The 14,879-nt window shown below is 36.6% G+C and overlaps 1 protein-coding gene across 1 annotated transcript in view; it reads left to right on the forward strand.

The window, feature by feature from the left end:
- LOC115412945 (E3 ubiquitin-protein ligase SH3RF3-like) overlaps window positions 1–14,879 on the forward strand; it is a 237,235-nt gene that overhangs the window by 166,779 nt on the left and 55,577 nt on the right. The window contains 4 exon segments of the mRNA XM_030125629.1: window positions 1,957–2,265; window positions 6,470–6,476; window positions 6,479–6,584; window positions 14,021–14,191. Of these exon segments, the coding sequence (XP_029981489.1) occupies window positions 1,957–2,265; window positions 6,470–6,476; window positions 6,479–6,584; window positions 14,021–14,191 (593 nt within the window).

Here is a 14,879-nt window from a genome sequence, read left to right on the forward strand (position 1 = left end):
ATATGTCATGACCTGGCTCAAAAGGTCACAGCAAAGAAAGGGGAGACAACACCATGTTAAACTTTACAAATTATCTTTATTGAAAATATTTAATCAAATTGAATAATCAAACAAATCTTAAACAACTCAGTTGAACCAAATTAAAGATCTAACTATATGAGGTGTGGAAGTCAGTTAAGTCAGTGGTGTAGGATATGCATGAGTGAAAATTGTGTGTGTGAAAGTGTTGTAAGTTGCAAGGAAAGAAATGAATTAACCTAACCAAACATAACCCAACAAAAGCTGTGGATACCTGGGAGGAGGTCAGGTCAGGGAGAGAGTCAGAGAGCGAATGAGTGTAACTGGAGGAGCTTAAATAATCTCAGCACACCGGGTCCAGGTGTGCAGTATTACCAACGAGCTGCAACTCACAGTCACCAGCTGGAGACACCTCCAAGCTGACGTCACAACCTGACAGTCATCACATATAATACTAGCTATTACACACTCAGATAATATGCAAAAAAACAACATGTTTTTCTTTTTTTAAAAAACTGTTAATTACAGTCTAATAACAATTAGCAATTGATTTATACTCAAATATGTCACTGCAGATCAGGTTTATCAAGACAGGAAAGTTACAGTAATGGGATGAATTACAGTGTATAGGATGGTGCATAAGCGTCCACTGTGTTGGCTGATATGGAACTAAAACAACAAATCCATGAAAATACAAGAGAACAACTGGAGAATAACTGTCCACTGTAGTGACCACTATGCATGAAAGGGTTAAAATAATATTTCAGGTAGTAAGGAGCAACAACTGTTAGCTATATAGTAGGTATACTAGGCATCAACGTGGACTTCAATTAGATTAAGAACATGGAGGTCCCTTTTCTCTATTAATGAAAGATTCAGGTCTTATGTTACCTTTCAAGTACTAATAACAAGAACACTCATCCATATTAAACTGTGTCTACTCTGTACTACAGGATTAGTATGTGAATTATTAATCAACCACAGGAAAACTGCACATATATAAGTCACTGACCTCTTTTTTTTTTTCAATTCGACCGCTACATTGTAATATTGAAACACTTTAAACACTAAATGGCAAGACGGTATACTCTTCTAACCTCTGAAACTGAAAAACAAGAAACAGCTTTATTAGTTTAATGTGTTTTTTTTTCCTTCAGTGTGTTTAAAACACCCTCAGTGTTATTAAAAATCCGTGTCTGCGACCAAAACGGCAAACTCACACCGCTAATTATACACTTTATGATTTAAAATGTTTGCTTCTTCGATTGTTAGATATATTGGATGATAGTAAAACACTGCAATAGCCAAGCCCTGGCATGCAATTAAAATGGCAGTGGATAAAAACGCAATAAACAAATAATAAAAACAAAAAACAGACGTAATCACATTTTTTTTGCGTTATGCAGCTTATTGCACAAATCTCCTCCAACAGATTAAAAGTGCATGCTTTAGTCATATTTCTAAAAGCATTAAGCGCCTATTTGTATTATTTTTCATCCATCGGGGAGACTTTATTAATTCAACTGTGAATACAAGCTTAAAACTTGAAATTAATTATGTTATGGGTGAGTGTAAGGTAAACCAATGCAGCATTAGCAAACGCTGCTGTAGCTTCATGCATGACAAATTACCTTGTAATTATTTTACATCAAGAGAAATAATTTCCTCAAAGACTAAACTGCTGTGAGTTAGGAGCAAAAAGAATAATCTTGTTTGTCTTGGGGTGGCTTATTCAAGTATCTAGGTGTTAGAAAAGAGAGTCAGTGAGTGTGTGGTAAACACAGAGTCTCCCTAGACCAGTTGTTGTAAGCGATGATTGTTATTCCGAGGTTTGAAAACCTGCCAACAAGTAAGAAACAGCCACACAAACACACACCTTGTGAGTGTTGCTGTTATCCTTTTTCTTCTTTCCCTGATCAACTTCTTTTGTCTTTTCAGTTAAATGAAACAGCCAAACAGCTAATGGAAATCGACAAACCTACGACAACAAATGCGCCAGGTCCGAGCTCTGAGCCGACCCCGCTGGGCCCGTGTTCTCCGGGCCCCTCCCCCAGTGCGTCACCGTCCAACGGGAATGGTTCCGGCCCGCGACGAGGCGAAGGGAAGAAAAACGCCAAGAAGCGGCATTCGTTCACAGCGCTGTCTGTAAGCCAGAGAGCCGCCCAGCTGAACAACAGACACAGCATGGAGATCTCCCATCCAGTCCTGATCAGCTCCTCAGACCCCAGAGCTGCAGCACGCATCCAGGTGAACACGAATACGAACTCTGTCATCACGATTTGTAGCAGAGGTTGTGTTCAGGTGATTTACATTAGCACCATCACGAGAAAAGACACTGCATTAAAACTTTCCACTGTCATGTTTTAAAGGGGTTCTATGTAGTATTGATATTCCAAACTCTCAACAGCAGGGGAAGTCTGGTACCAGAACACCTTAAAATCTACTAAAACTATCAACGAATAATGACTATGAATCCACAGACTGTATCAGTCACTGCATAAAGAATAAAGCTCATTATTTACACACATCTGTATTACGGTGTGTTGTAGATTAGTTTGACAGTCGCTCAAAATAACACTAGTCACTTTTCCATTGACCCTCACATTGAGTCGAATATAATTTCCGCATAAAAATTTACCTAATGGAAAAACAACAATTAAAAATTTTTGCACTGTCAAGAGGTGGTTTTTCGGGCATAGCGCAATTGGTACATCACGCAAAACTGCAAAGGAAAGACCTTTTTCGGCAACTAGACCTAGTAGAGCTGCACAATATGTTGTTTGAGCAGCGTCATTGCGATGTACGTGTACGCAATAGTCACATCGCAGGTCCTGCAATGTAGGAGGAAAATGAACTCAACATGTTCTCATCTAATTCCAAGGATATGTGACACACACTGCACACAGCGATCCACCAATCACGATCATTCTTAATCAGTTTGGAGTTAGTAGCTGGTAACATTGGAAAATGAGCAACAAACCAGAGAGAATCAACGTAAACGAAGACTTGGTGCCAAAAACAAAAGCACTGTCAGTTTTCTCGAATTATTTCGTCTACAAGAAGGATGATATTGAAACGCATGTTCTGTGTGGACAGTGTCTTGCACCTGCTGCCATAACGAGAGGAAATACGACTAATTAGTTTGACCATTTACGTCAACACCACACAGCTATTATATCCTCCTGAGTATTTTTTCATATGGCAATATATATCGCAGGATTAAAAAAATCGTAATATCAGTTTTTTTTCCAATATCGTGCAGCCCTACTATGTAGTATTGATATTCCAAACTCTCGACAGCAGGGGGAAGACTGGTAGTAGAACACCTTTAGATCTACCAAAACTATCAACGAATAATGACTTTGTATCCACAGACTGTATCAGTCGCTGAATATAGAATAAAACTCATTATTTACACACATCTGTTTTATGGTGTGCGGTGTATTAGTTTGACAGTGGTTCAAAATAACACTTTTCTATTGACCCTCACATTGCGCGAATATAACTTCCGCATAAAAATTTACCTAATGGAAAAACGTTTTTGTGCTGGCAAGAGGTGGTTTTTCGGGCGTATCACAACTGGTATATCACACAAAACTGCAATGGAAAGACCTTTTTTTGCAACTAGAGTCATGTGAATAAAAAAAAAAAAAAAAAAAAACGATGTTGATGGACGTTACAACAAGCAAAGAAGAAGAGTTTTAAAAGAAACATGTCGCAGTATGTGTGGGCACACCAGGAAACTGAATCATTTTTTTATTTAGTACGAGATAGAGGGGTAATATATAATAATAATGAATATATCTGTAAATCAACACGATATTTATGTTCGTTGCCATGTTTATGGAATGACTTCTCATGTCATCTCGTGATAATAAATAAACAAATCATCACATTTGTGATTTAATGGAAAAACCGACATTAACACTTCTGTTTTTTTTGACATTTAGTAAATATCAGTAAAGTTTTGCACATATGTCCAATAGAAAAGCGACTACTGTTTTATAATCTTCACTTGCTGCATCAGCTGATAGTTTACATTTTAACTCTGTTAGCTTAGCTCTGTTTTTAGACAGAAAACAGCCACAGTACAACCACAATTCACCTCCGTTTTCGGTATGGTTTGTGTTGTCAACAGCTGCACTAAAGATCTGTTTGGAATCGATCAACAACAGCAACAAACAGCCAACTTAGCAAAGATAATAACACCACATAATAACATTCATAAACCTCATAATCAAACTCCACTGTGTAGAAGAAATGCTGTCATTTCAGCATCAAACTCCAATTTTTTTCTTTAGAGCTGTGTCCAGTGGTGAAAACAACACAAACACAACAAACTAAAAAGTTAAAGTCATTCATTTTATTTGTGAAGCCTATTATCACAGTCAAGTTCAGTGTTTTATGCCCTATAGGTGCCAGTTTATCTTTAAGTAATAACACAAACTTGGCAGTTCTCTCTAGTGATAAGACTATGGAAGAGATTCATAGTTTCTTTAATGTCTAACATATTGTTCATACAGTATTTATACACTACAGGTTTGTTCTTCCTGTACAATATATCCACCTATTGTGATGTGTCCACAGTAAATATCTGATATACTGGCCTGACTGATTTATTGATTTGCCTCTAAGCATATGCAGTAAACATACAAGCTGGAATATTCAGTGGTCACCACATTTGATTTACTTATTCCCCAGACACTTGGTCTGCCACTTCCATGTGAATAAAATCATTTTTCTTTTTGATAGCTGGAGACTGGAGACATACTGCACTTACATTTACCGCCTCTGGTTGCATTTACACAGGGGTGTTGTGTTTTTGCTGTTTCTGAATAATAGCCAGAGTGCATACTGGAAAGCTGCGAAAGTTAATATATTACAAGTTCTGTTTTATTTTAGATCTGGGGTGTGAAACTCATTTTAGTTCAGGGGCCATATTCAGCTAAATTTGATCTGAAGTGGGCTGAACCAGTAAAATAATAACATAATAACAATATATGAATGTCAACTCCAAACTTTTCTCTATGTTTTAGAGCGAAAAAAGTACATTTACATTATAAAATGGTTTACATCTGCAAACTATCCTTTCAAACAATGTGAAAAACGTGAACAAACTGAAAAAAATAAGTGTAATTTTAACAGTATTCTGCCTCAGTTTATCATTTCCACACGTTTATTATAACTTACAGATCACAGTGGATCTACAAATACACAAAACATTTAGTAACAGACAGAATCTTGTTACCTTCACCAGGAGGTATTGTGATCGCTTTGCTTTGGGTGCATGCTTGCATGCATGTGTGCGTGTGTGTTTGCTTGTTTGTTTGTTAGCAAGATAACTCAAAATTTAATCAATTCTTCCTTGTGCCAGTATCAACATTTCCTGAAAATTTCATGAAAATCCGTCCATAACTTTTTGAGTTATCTTGCTAACAAACAAAAAAACAAACACGCACGGGAGGCAGAGCTGTCTTGGCAGAGGTCTGCACTTTCCGAGTGCTTTTCTTGTTAAAACTGTACTTACTTCTCTTAAGACATTTCAGGTTGTTCATATTAGTTCAGGTTATTCACATTTTGCGAAATTACAGGGTGGGGAAGCAAAATTTACAATGAACATTTAGTTGTTTTTTCTCAGCAGGCACTACGTCAATTGTTTTGAAACCAAACATATACTGATGTCATAATCATACCTAACACTATTATCCATACCTTTTCAGAAACTTTTGCCCATATGAGTAATCAGGAAAGCAAACGTCAAAGAGTGTGTGTTTTGCTGAATGCACTCGTCACACCAAAGGAGATTTCAAAAATAGTTGGAGTGTCCATAAAGACTGTTTATAATGGAAAGAAGAGAATGACTATGAGCAAAACTATTACGAGAAAGTCTGGAAGATACTATTAAAGAAGAATGGGAGAAGTTGTCACCCGAATATTTGAGGAACACTTGCGCAAGTTTCAGGAAGTGTGTGAAGGCAGTTATTGAGAAAGAATGAGAACACAGAATAAAAAAAATTTCTCTTATGTCAATTTTCTTGTGGGAAATAAATTCTCCTGACTTTCAATAAACTAATTGGTCATACACTGTCTTTCAATCCCTGCCTCAAAATATTGTAAATTTTGCTTCCCCACCCTGTATACTTTGTTTTAGTGTAAATACATGAAAATATTTACATTTACAAAGAGAAAAATTTGGAGTTGTCATTATTTACATGTTATTATGATTGTATTTTACTGGTCCCACCCACTGGAGATTGAATTGTTCTGAATGTGGAACCTGAACTAAAAGGATTGTTAATATCTTGGTGTAATTTTTGCATTTCACAAATTCATCCCATGGCCGGACTGGACCTTTTGGCAGGCCGGATTTGGCCCCCGGGCCGCATGTTTGACACCTGTGTTTTTGATGGAAGCCACTCATTTTGCATGTGTTTTCCTTTTCTGCCTTCAGGATGCGTCTCCCCTGGTCCCTCTCCCTCCTCGGCAGGGGTTTTGGTGCCCCCCAAAGTGGCGTCCATAACCTCTGAGCTGCTGGCCCACGCCAAGGTGCAGCTGCCGCTCAACATGTGAGTATGCCTCAGGGTGCTGTCAGCTCACCCACCTGCAACCTGGATTCATCCCTCCTTCCATCTGCCCATTCTGCTTTCTCCGTCCCTGAAATATAACCGTGATTTCAGGACCCACCTCCTCCTCTTTTGTGCCCAGAGATACTGGCCATGTTCCACCACCTCTGCAGCCACAGTCACTCCTCCACTGGTCAAGGATTAAATTCCCCTTAAAAAGAGAGGCCCACACACATTGTTCTCTCAGTTGAGATGTTACACACATAAGTTTAGTCTTCAGATCACTTCCTTCCTTTTCATAAGATTAAAATCGTGTCTAACATCACCTTCACCTTGAGTAGTAGACAGGAAATCAGTGAGTAGAGCGACAAGGATTCCTTGTTCGTGGCATTTTAAACCTCTAAGCTACAAAAATGCCCTGCAGAAAAACAGTTTCATCCATCCTATATAAAACGATCTTTCCAAATGTACTATAATGTTTTATTCTGATGCACATCACAGATATCAGACAGTTAATACACGTTAGTACAATGACAATGATATTCCACCATAGTTCTGAATTCGAAAGTGTCAAGGTAATAGTATAAGCCAGTGGTTCCCAACCTATTTTGGCTCGTGACCTCATTTTAACATCCTAAATTTCTGGAGACCCCAAACATTCAAAACGGAGACTTTTTTTTTTTTTTTTTTCTGCTAAAATGTATTTGTTTTTGATCATGTAATAGTTTGCTATACTATGTTGCAAATAAATGTTAATTTTAGACCTCATTTAGTCTGTATAATGTATATTATTATGGACAGAAGCAGAAAAGCCAGATGTAGATTACTGCACAAAGTGAGAATTTTATTTTCCTTGGTCAGGTCAGGACAGTCAGTCCAGCTTGGATTTACAAGGCTGACAATTAATGCTGAACAAACAAGAACTCCAACTATGAATTATGAAAGAGCTGCAGCATCTGAAACTGACCACAATGAACATTTGACAGATAAACAGTACCACAGTGCTTCAGTTTCAGCCTCACAGTTTGTCATGTCTTTTATGTATTCGGGTTGTCTCTCTCAACTCACCATACATTTTTTATTGTTTTGTTTTGTTTTTTTTATCAATTACTAGAAATTTCAGGCGACCCCATTTGAATTCCAGGTGACCCCACGTGGTTGAAAAACACTGGTATATTGCGTTTAGATAGTCCATATTACAAAGCTAAAAGGGGTATTCTGATATTATTCTTGTTTTATGAAGATTCTTTCGATGGCAGGTTGTGACTCTGGTCAGATGGGGTAAAGACAAAGATCCTCTGTGATAAAGACGGATGAATCTAATGAAAAGGCCACAGCACATGAGATAACCCTACTGTTAAACATGAAGGAGGATATCAACAGGTTTTTGCATATGAGCAAATTTGAAAAAACTGAGTTTTTGCAGAAGGTGATTGAAAGAATAAAAAGTGAAGGCTGAGTTCATACAGTGAATGTCTGCCTCCAATGAAAAACTTTCATATGGTCTTGTCAACATCTTTTTAGGAGATGATTTTTCTTTTGGATCAAGGTGCATCTAAACATAGTGTGAGGTGACATAGTGTAATTTACGATAGTGCAAATTAAACTTACTTTCCAGGGACTAAGCAACGAAAATTGCAAACTGCAACGAGGGAATTCAATAGGGCTGATCTCTAAATCAGGAAGAGTCAGTTTTTGCTTAAATGAATATTTCTGGTTATTTTTACCACCATTTCCACACCGCCTTATAATATCTTGAATAGATAAACGTGTAAATTATGACAAAATATAATCTACACTACAAACAAAAAGTTAAGGATATTTTTAATTTTTGAGCTATTTTTTTCAGTTGAGATTCTTGCACAGTGCTTTTTACTTTTTAGTGTGTGAATTGAATTAAATTGAAATACATTTTTTTAATGACCAGACATAGTTTTATTTACAAATGGCAAAAATGACCAAAAAAATGACAAAAAAGGAGAAATATCCTTAACTGTTTGTTTGTAGTGTATATAGGAAAAAAAATACCAGGACACAATGAATTATGATGTTTTTTTTTACTAACGGGCTGGGTTACAGAATGATAATGAGAAATGTCATTAGATAATTTGCATTGTAATGTTTATCAAGGCAAAGAAAGGGATGTTTGTACAGGACCATTCATACACAAGGCAATTGAAGGTGCTTTACAAAAGTATGGAAATACATTAAGTCAAGGAAAATTACATTGAAATCATAGAATTATCACAAAATAAATTAAAAAAAAAATACAAGGATAATAAGAGCATTTAAAGATAAAAGACATTACAGTCATTAGGTGCTTTTTCATTGACCCTCAAGTTGCGCAAATATAACGTACGCATAAAAATTTACCTAATGGAAAAACAACAATTTTGCCAAACCTCTCATTTTTCGATGAAAAGTTTTTGCACTGGCAAGAGGTACTTTTTTGGGCGTAGAGCAATTGGTATATGACGCGAAACTGCAATGGAAAGACCTTTTTCTGCAACCAGAGTCACATGAAAAAAAAAAAAACGGATGTTGACGGATGTTACAATGAGTGAAGAAGAGGAGTTTTTAAAGAAACATGTCGCGATATGTGTGGACACACCAGAAAACTGAATCATTTTTCAATTTACTACGGGATAGAGGAGTAATATATAATAATAATGAATATATCTGTAAATCAACGTGATATTTACTTTCGTCATCATGTTTATGGAATGACTTCTCGTGTCATCTCGCGATAATAAATAAAAATAATCAGCATATTTGTGATTTAGTGGAAAAACTGACATTAGGCACTTCGTTTTTTTCGACATTTAGTAAATATCTATAAAGTTTTGCACAGATGTCCAATGGAAAAGCAACTATTGAAACAGAACAAGGTATTATGGAATAAAGGGCTTTAAAAAACAAAGATGAAGAATTTATGAGAAAGCCACAGTAAACAATAGTATTTTCAGCCCTGATTTGAATGAACTGACAGTTTGAGCAGATCTCACATATTCATCAGGTATTCAGGAAGTTTATTCCACAGGCGAGGAGCAGAGTAACTGAATGCAGCTTCACTTTGTTTGGTTCTGGATCTGGGAACACACAATAGACCTGTCCCAGATGACCTGAGGGGCCTGGATGCTTCATAGGGAACTAATAAATCCTGCATATATTTTGATCCAAGACCATTTAGTGCTTTATAAACTAGCAGCAGGATTTTAAAATCTATCCTTTGATGCACAGGAAGCCAGTTTAGTGATTTGAGGACCGATGGGATATGGTCTAGTTTCCTGGTGTTTGTAAGGGCTCTGGTAACAGCATTCTGGATCAGCTGCAGCTTCCTGATTGATTAAATGAAATAAATATTTTATTTCCCATTCTCCTCCTACAACTCCAACAAAATGCTTCGGAATTACTTTTAGCTTAGTTTCACTCAATGTTTTTATCATTATAATTGTTGTACATGTTGTGCCTTTAGATTTTTGAATTTTATGTCATATTATTCCCATAAATAATCATTTTAAACCACAAGTAACTGTCTTGTCAGCCTACAAACTGAAAAACAAAGATATATTGATTGGACATTTATCATGACAGCAACTAATGTGAACTTTTTTATCATAGTAATCTTTGAAATCAGCTGTAGATGTCATGGGTATGTGCCTCAATATTTTTGTCCATATCCAATTTTAACTTTTTTTTATACGTGTTATAAATAGGTGACTTTATAAATCACTCCAAAGTGATCCATTCAGGTGGAGATGAGGTGGTCAAGGATATTATCTGAATATATTCAGCCTTTCATAGAGATCTAGATTCCAAGTTATAAGAAGTTTTCGAAATAATACAAGAATGTAATATTGTTAACATGTTGTTCTTTCTTGTAGGTTTTTCCAATGGTGACCAAAATTCAATTCACTGCAACCCACTTATTATATTCTATTCCCATCTTTTGCTGTGTTTAAGTGTTTTGTACTTTATCAGGAAACTTGTGAGGCACTTTATACTGTGCTTTACAAATGGGTCAAGTCACACGCCTATTGACTTTAAATCAAAAAATTAGAATTGAGATAATGTTTTTAAACTTTTTGGAGTTCAATAGTATAACATCTTAAGTTTCTAAATCCATTAAAATGTTTGCCAAGAAAGGATTTTTAAGAAAATTACAGAACTTTTTTATATGAACTAAATTCAGTCCCACGGAAAGTTCCCCAAGAATGAATAATAACATAATTTATCATTTCTATAATTTGAAATCTCAATCATATATTTCTATTTTCAATATAGTTTTATGACCTTTTATGCACCCTTTTATCATTATAAAAATCATTTTGTCTGAAAAATTGGTATGAATGGCTTTTTTAAGCATTTTAATATCAGATGGTGCCGGTTATGTAGGGAATTCCACTTTTCTCAAAAAACATGTTTTTTTTAAATCACTAATTAATCAAATGAGCTAAACCAATGGAAATTTCTGAAAGTAAGCATTTAACCCTCTGCTTAAGCATGGCTTCATTGGAATTTAAGATTATTTTGTCACTAATCTAAAAAAAAGATTTATTTTTTTTCCCTACATAACCAAAAATAGGTCTCAACATGAAATAGCCAGCTTGTGAAGAATTTTTTTCTTTCATTTTCTATAGATTTAACTTTTCAAATCAATAATTATGATATTCTATTGTCTTCATATGGATTTGGTATACATGAATATTACATGCTCTGGAAAATATTTCCTCTTAATTGAGATCATATCCACTCCACAAACGATAAACTTGTGGTGCTGTGACCCAGTGTTTATGAATGAACATTGTAGTATACAGCTGGTCACTCTGTTATTAACTGATTTCACAGGCTGATTATTTCTTAAATAGATCAAGACCACCTGATACATGCAAACACAATTAAATTCTTGCAGAAATATAACAACACAAGTCACTTCCAGATGGCCGGTGCGGTGCCAATGCTGAGCAAGAATGTTCTATAATTTACCTGGTAATTAATCTACTAGCTAAATGCCAGAAAGACACAGGTACCTTCAAGGTGTTTGGTACTTGTGTTGGAAGGGGTAGACCTTGAAAATTAGGGCAGTATTGGGAAGTGAGGACGTTGGGTCAGTTCTCATCCTTAGAGACGGTCGGTTCAGGGTTAATGCATGTTGAGGATTTAGGCTCGGATTAGGTTTAGGGTCAGGGTGACGGGCCTTGAGATTCATCACGCTGAAGTCCCCACAGGTATAGCACAACATGTGTCAGGGTGAGTGCGCTATTTACTATTAACTGGTGTCTTGCCTGCAGGATATGAGACAAATACAGCAACATTGTCAGCTTTAATAATATCACCTTCCAAGTAGTGCAAGGTGTTCTCTCTCACACACACATACACACACACACACACACACACACGTCCTGAGTGGGTTTGTCCTACTGATGAGGTTGGACGATTCCATCTTGACCTGGCAACTATTCCTGTTGCCATGGGGAGACGGGAGATGGTCCCCACATCTGTTACCATGGCAACGGAGAGGCAGCGCATATAGGGCTTGTTTACTCTGTGGTCTTATCGTCTTGTGTCGGAGTCTGGTACCACATTCTACGGACGTCTCCCAACAACAGGATCAGAAACTCATTTATATGCTAACACACAAAACACAACACAAACACTTGGTACATAAACATTGTAGGTTAAGGCGCTAAATGCTACATGTATCATTACAGCAGTACGTCGGCCGCTAAACAAGGACGTATTGATTAGGCGGCGTTTCACTGCTAACCATACCATTTGGGAAAGGGAAAAAAAAAAAAAATCATTGAGTTATCCTCTTGTTCCAGCTGAGAAATCACTTGACCTTTCCGTTAGAATTTCAATAGAACAATAAAATCACTGGCAGCGACAGAATATAGCAGTAGCGTCACTTAAATTTCAATTATGGTATTGTTTTTCACCAGCTGTTTGGGGTTTATTGTTTTCTAAAAAGACATTAGTTTGTCTTGTTCTCAAAATAATTCTAATACCAAAAATCTAAGTTGTTTTAACTTGAGGCTGTTGACGTTGTTGTCTTAAAATTCCATAATTACCTGCCAACGTATTACAATTAAAGTGGTCTGAGAAAACACAGAAATTCTATCACATCTGTGGTTTTTAGACTGTAGAAAAACCATGCCACAGGATTCACAGGTGTTTTCAAATAGGGAGGGGGTTAAATATATGATTGACAGCTGTAAACGTTGACCGCTGAGCAGATTCAGTCAGAGTTTGATGCTCCAGTCTGTGGTAGCTTGGAAATATGGATTCTCTTTTTCACATGTGCATAAAACACTATCATGTCAGGTAAGATAAGATAAGATAAGATAAGATAAGATAAGATATGCCTTTATTAGTCCCACAAGGGGAAATTTCCAGGTTTACAGCAGCAAAGTACAAAAGCACATAAGAGCAAAAGAAGTGAAAAATCAAAAATAAAGACAAATCAAAAATCAAAAAAAGATATATACATGTTGCTGTGCACATGCTGATCATGCCACAGGTTGGATATGGATGCTGTTTATTGCACTGATTATTGTATGGTTTAAAGGTCAAAGGTTAAGGTTAAAGGTTAAGCTCATTTTAACCATCTTAATCCACACAGTACCTAGTATTAGCAATTAGCATTAGCACGTAGCACATTAGGGGCAGTGAAGACATTCTGGGACAAACTCCAGATGTTCATCAGTATCATGGTCAAGGAGAATTAACCTACATATAGCTCTTTTTTGACAGCTAGAACCCCTAGTTGGATCAATCATGACCGTGTTTTGGAATAAAACCAGAGCTACCACCCTGATAATGGGATTTAACACGGATTGTCAACAATTGATGAATTACAATTAAACTAAAACACATTTTAAACACCAGCAAATTATATATATTTCTGTTTAGTCTTTGATTTTAGATGGAGAGGAGAAAGCTGCAAAAACAAAGATGAATATTTACAAATTTAGGTGTTTTTTTTTACCCTAATTTTAGTTCCTACAGTTTTAAAGAAGCAGAACTTTCTCTTGTTTTGATGTTATCTGAGATAGTTTACTGTAATATATGCAGTAGATATCGTCTCCTCTGTCACATCCTTATTTTTTTTAAGAGAAATTGACACAAAACACTTTGGGGAAATTGTTTGTATATGGTGGGAGGACAAAGCTGCACTGTTTCTCTCCCTGTCTTGACAAAGATCCCTGCTGTAGATCAAAACATTGTTTGAGGGTCTAATAAAAGAGTTGTTGGAGCATCAACAGTACGTGGGCTTTTATACTTTGATCCTCTGCACTGTGCACTTTAAACAACCAGAACACTTCCAGTTGTAGAGGGAAAATAACAACATTTTTTATAAAGCAGGATCATTATTTGTGTGGTTTTACTACTTCTGGTGAACATTTGTTGGATATTTTTCTGTTACTGTCTGCCCTCAGATACCTGGCTCTGTACGCATACAAGCCCCAGAAGGCGGATGAGCTTGAACTTCGGAAAGGTGAAATGTATCGCGTCACAGAAAAGTGTCAAGACGGATGGTTCAAAGGCACCTCGCTAAGGACCGCTGCCTCCGGTGTCTTCCCAGGGAACTATGTCACCCCCGTGTCCAGGTAGGGGAACTCAGCTGATGCAGGATGCTGATGGAGCCTGCATCGTCACAGAATAAAAGAGCCAGTTGAATAGTAGCAGTCACAATGGAAGAAGTACTCTTGAAAATGAAACAAACTCAAGTGCTAAAATGTAAATGTTAATATAAATGCAGGGAGAAGTGCCTACTGATAGTTGAGTGGTGGTTGTTGGAGAGACTCAGATTGGCACTGACAAAAAAGAGCCTTGAATGTTTGTGGCATTTTTACCTCTACCAAAGAGGTTATGTTTTCATTGGGGTTTGTTTCTTTGTTTCTTTGTTTGATAGCAAGATAACTCAAAAAGTTATGGAAGGATTTGGATGAAATTTTCAGGAAATGTTGATACTGGCACAAGAAACAAATAATTACATTTTGGTGGTGACTGGGGGGTGGGGGTGTTTGTTTGTTTGTTTGTTTGTTTGTTTGTTTGTTTGTTTGTTTGTTTGTTTGTTTGTTTGTTTGTTAGCAAGATAACTCAAAAAGTTATGGACAGATTTTGCTGAAATTTTCAGGAAATGTTGATACTGGCATGAGGAACAAATGATTAAATTTTGGTGGTGAATGGGGAGGGGGTTGTTTGTTTTGTCTGTTAGCAAGATAACTCATCTGATTAACTGATTAACTCAGCTGATCTGCCTTGGTGGAGGTCTGCACTCTCCGAGTGCTTTTC

The sequence above is a fragment of the Sphaeramia orbicularis genome, chromosome 21 (assembly GCF_902148855.1).
Source record: "Sphaeramia orbicularis chromosome 21, fSphaOr1.1, whole genome shotgun sequence".
NCBI lineage: Eukaryota > Metazoa > Chordata > Actinopteri > Kurtiformes > Apogonidae > Sphaeramia > Sphaeramia orbicularis.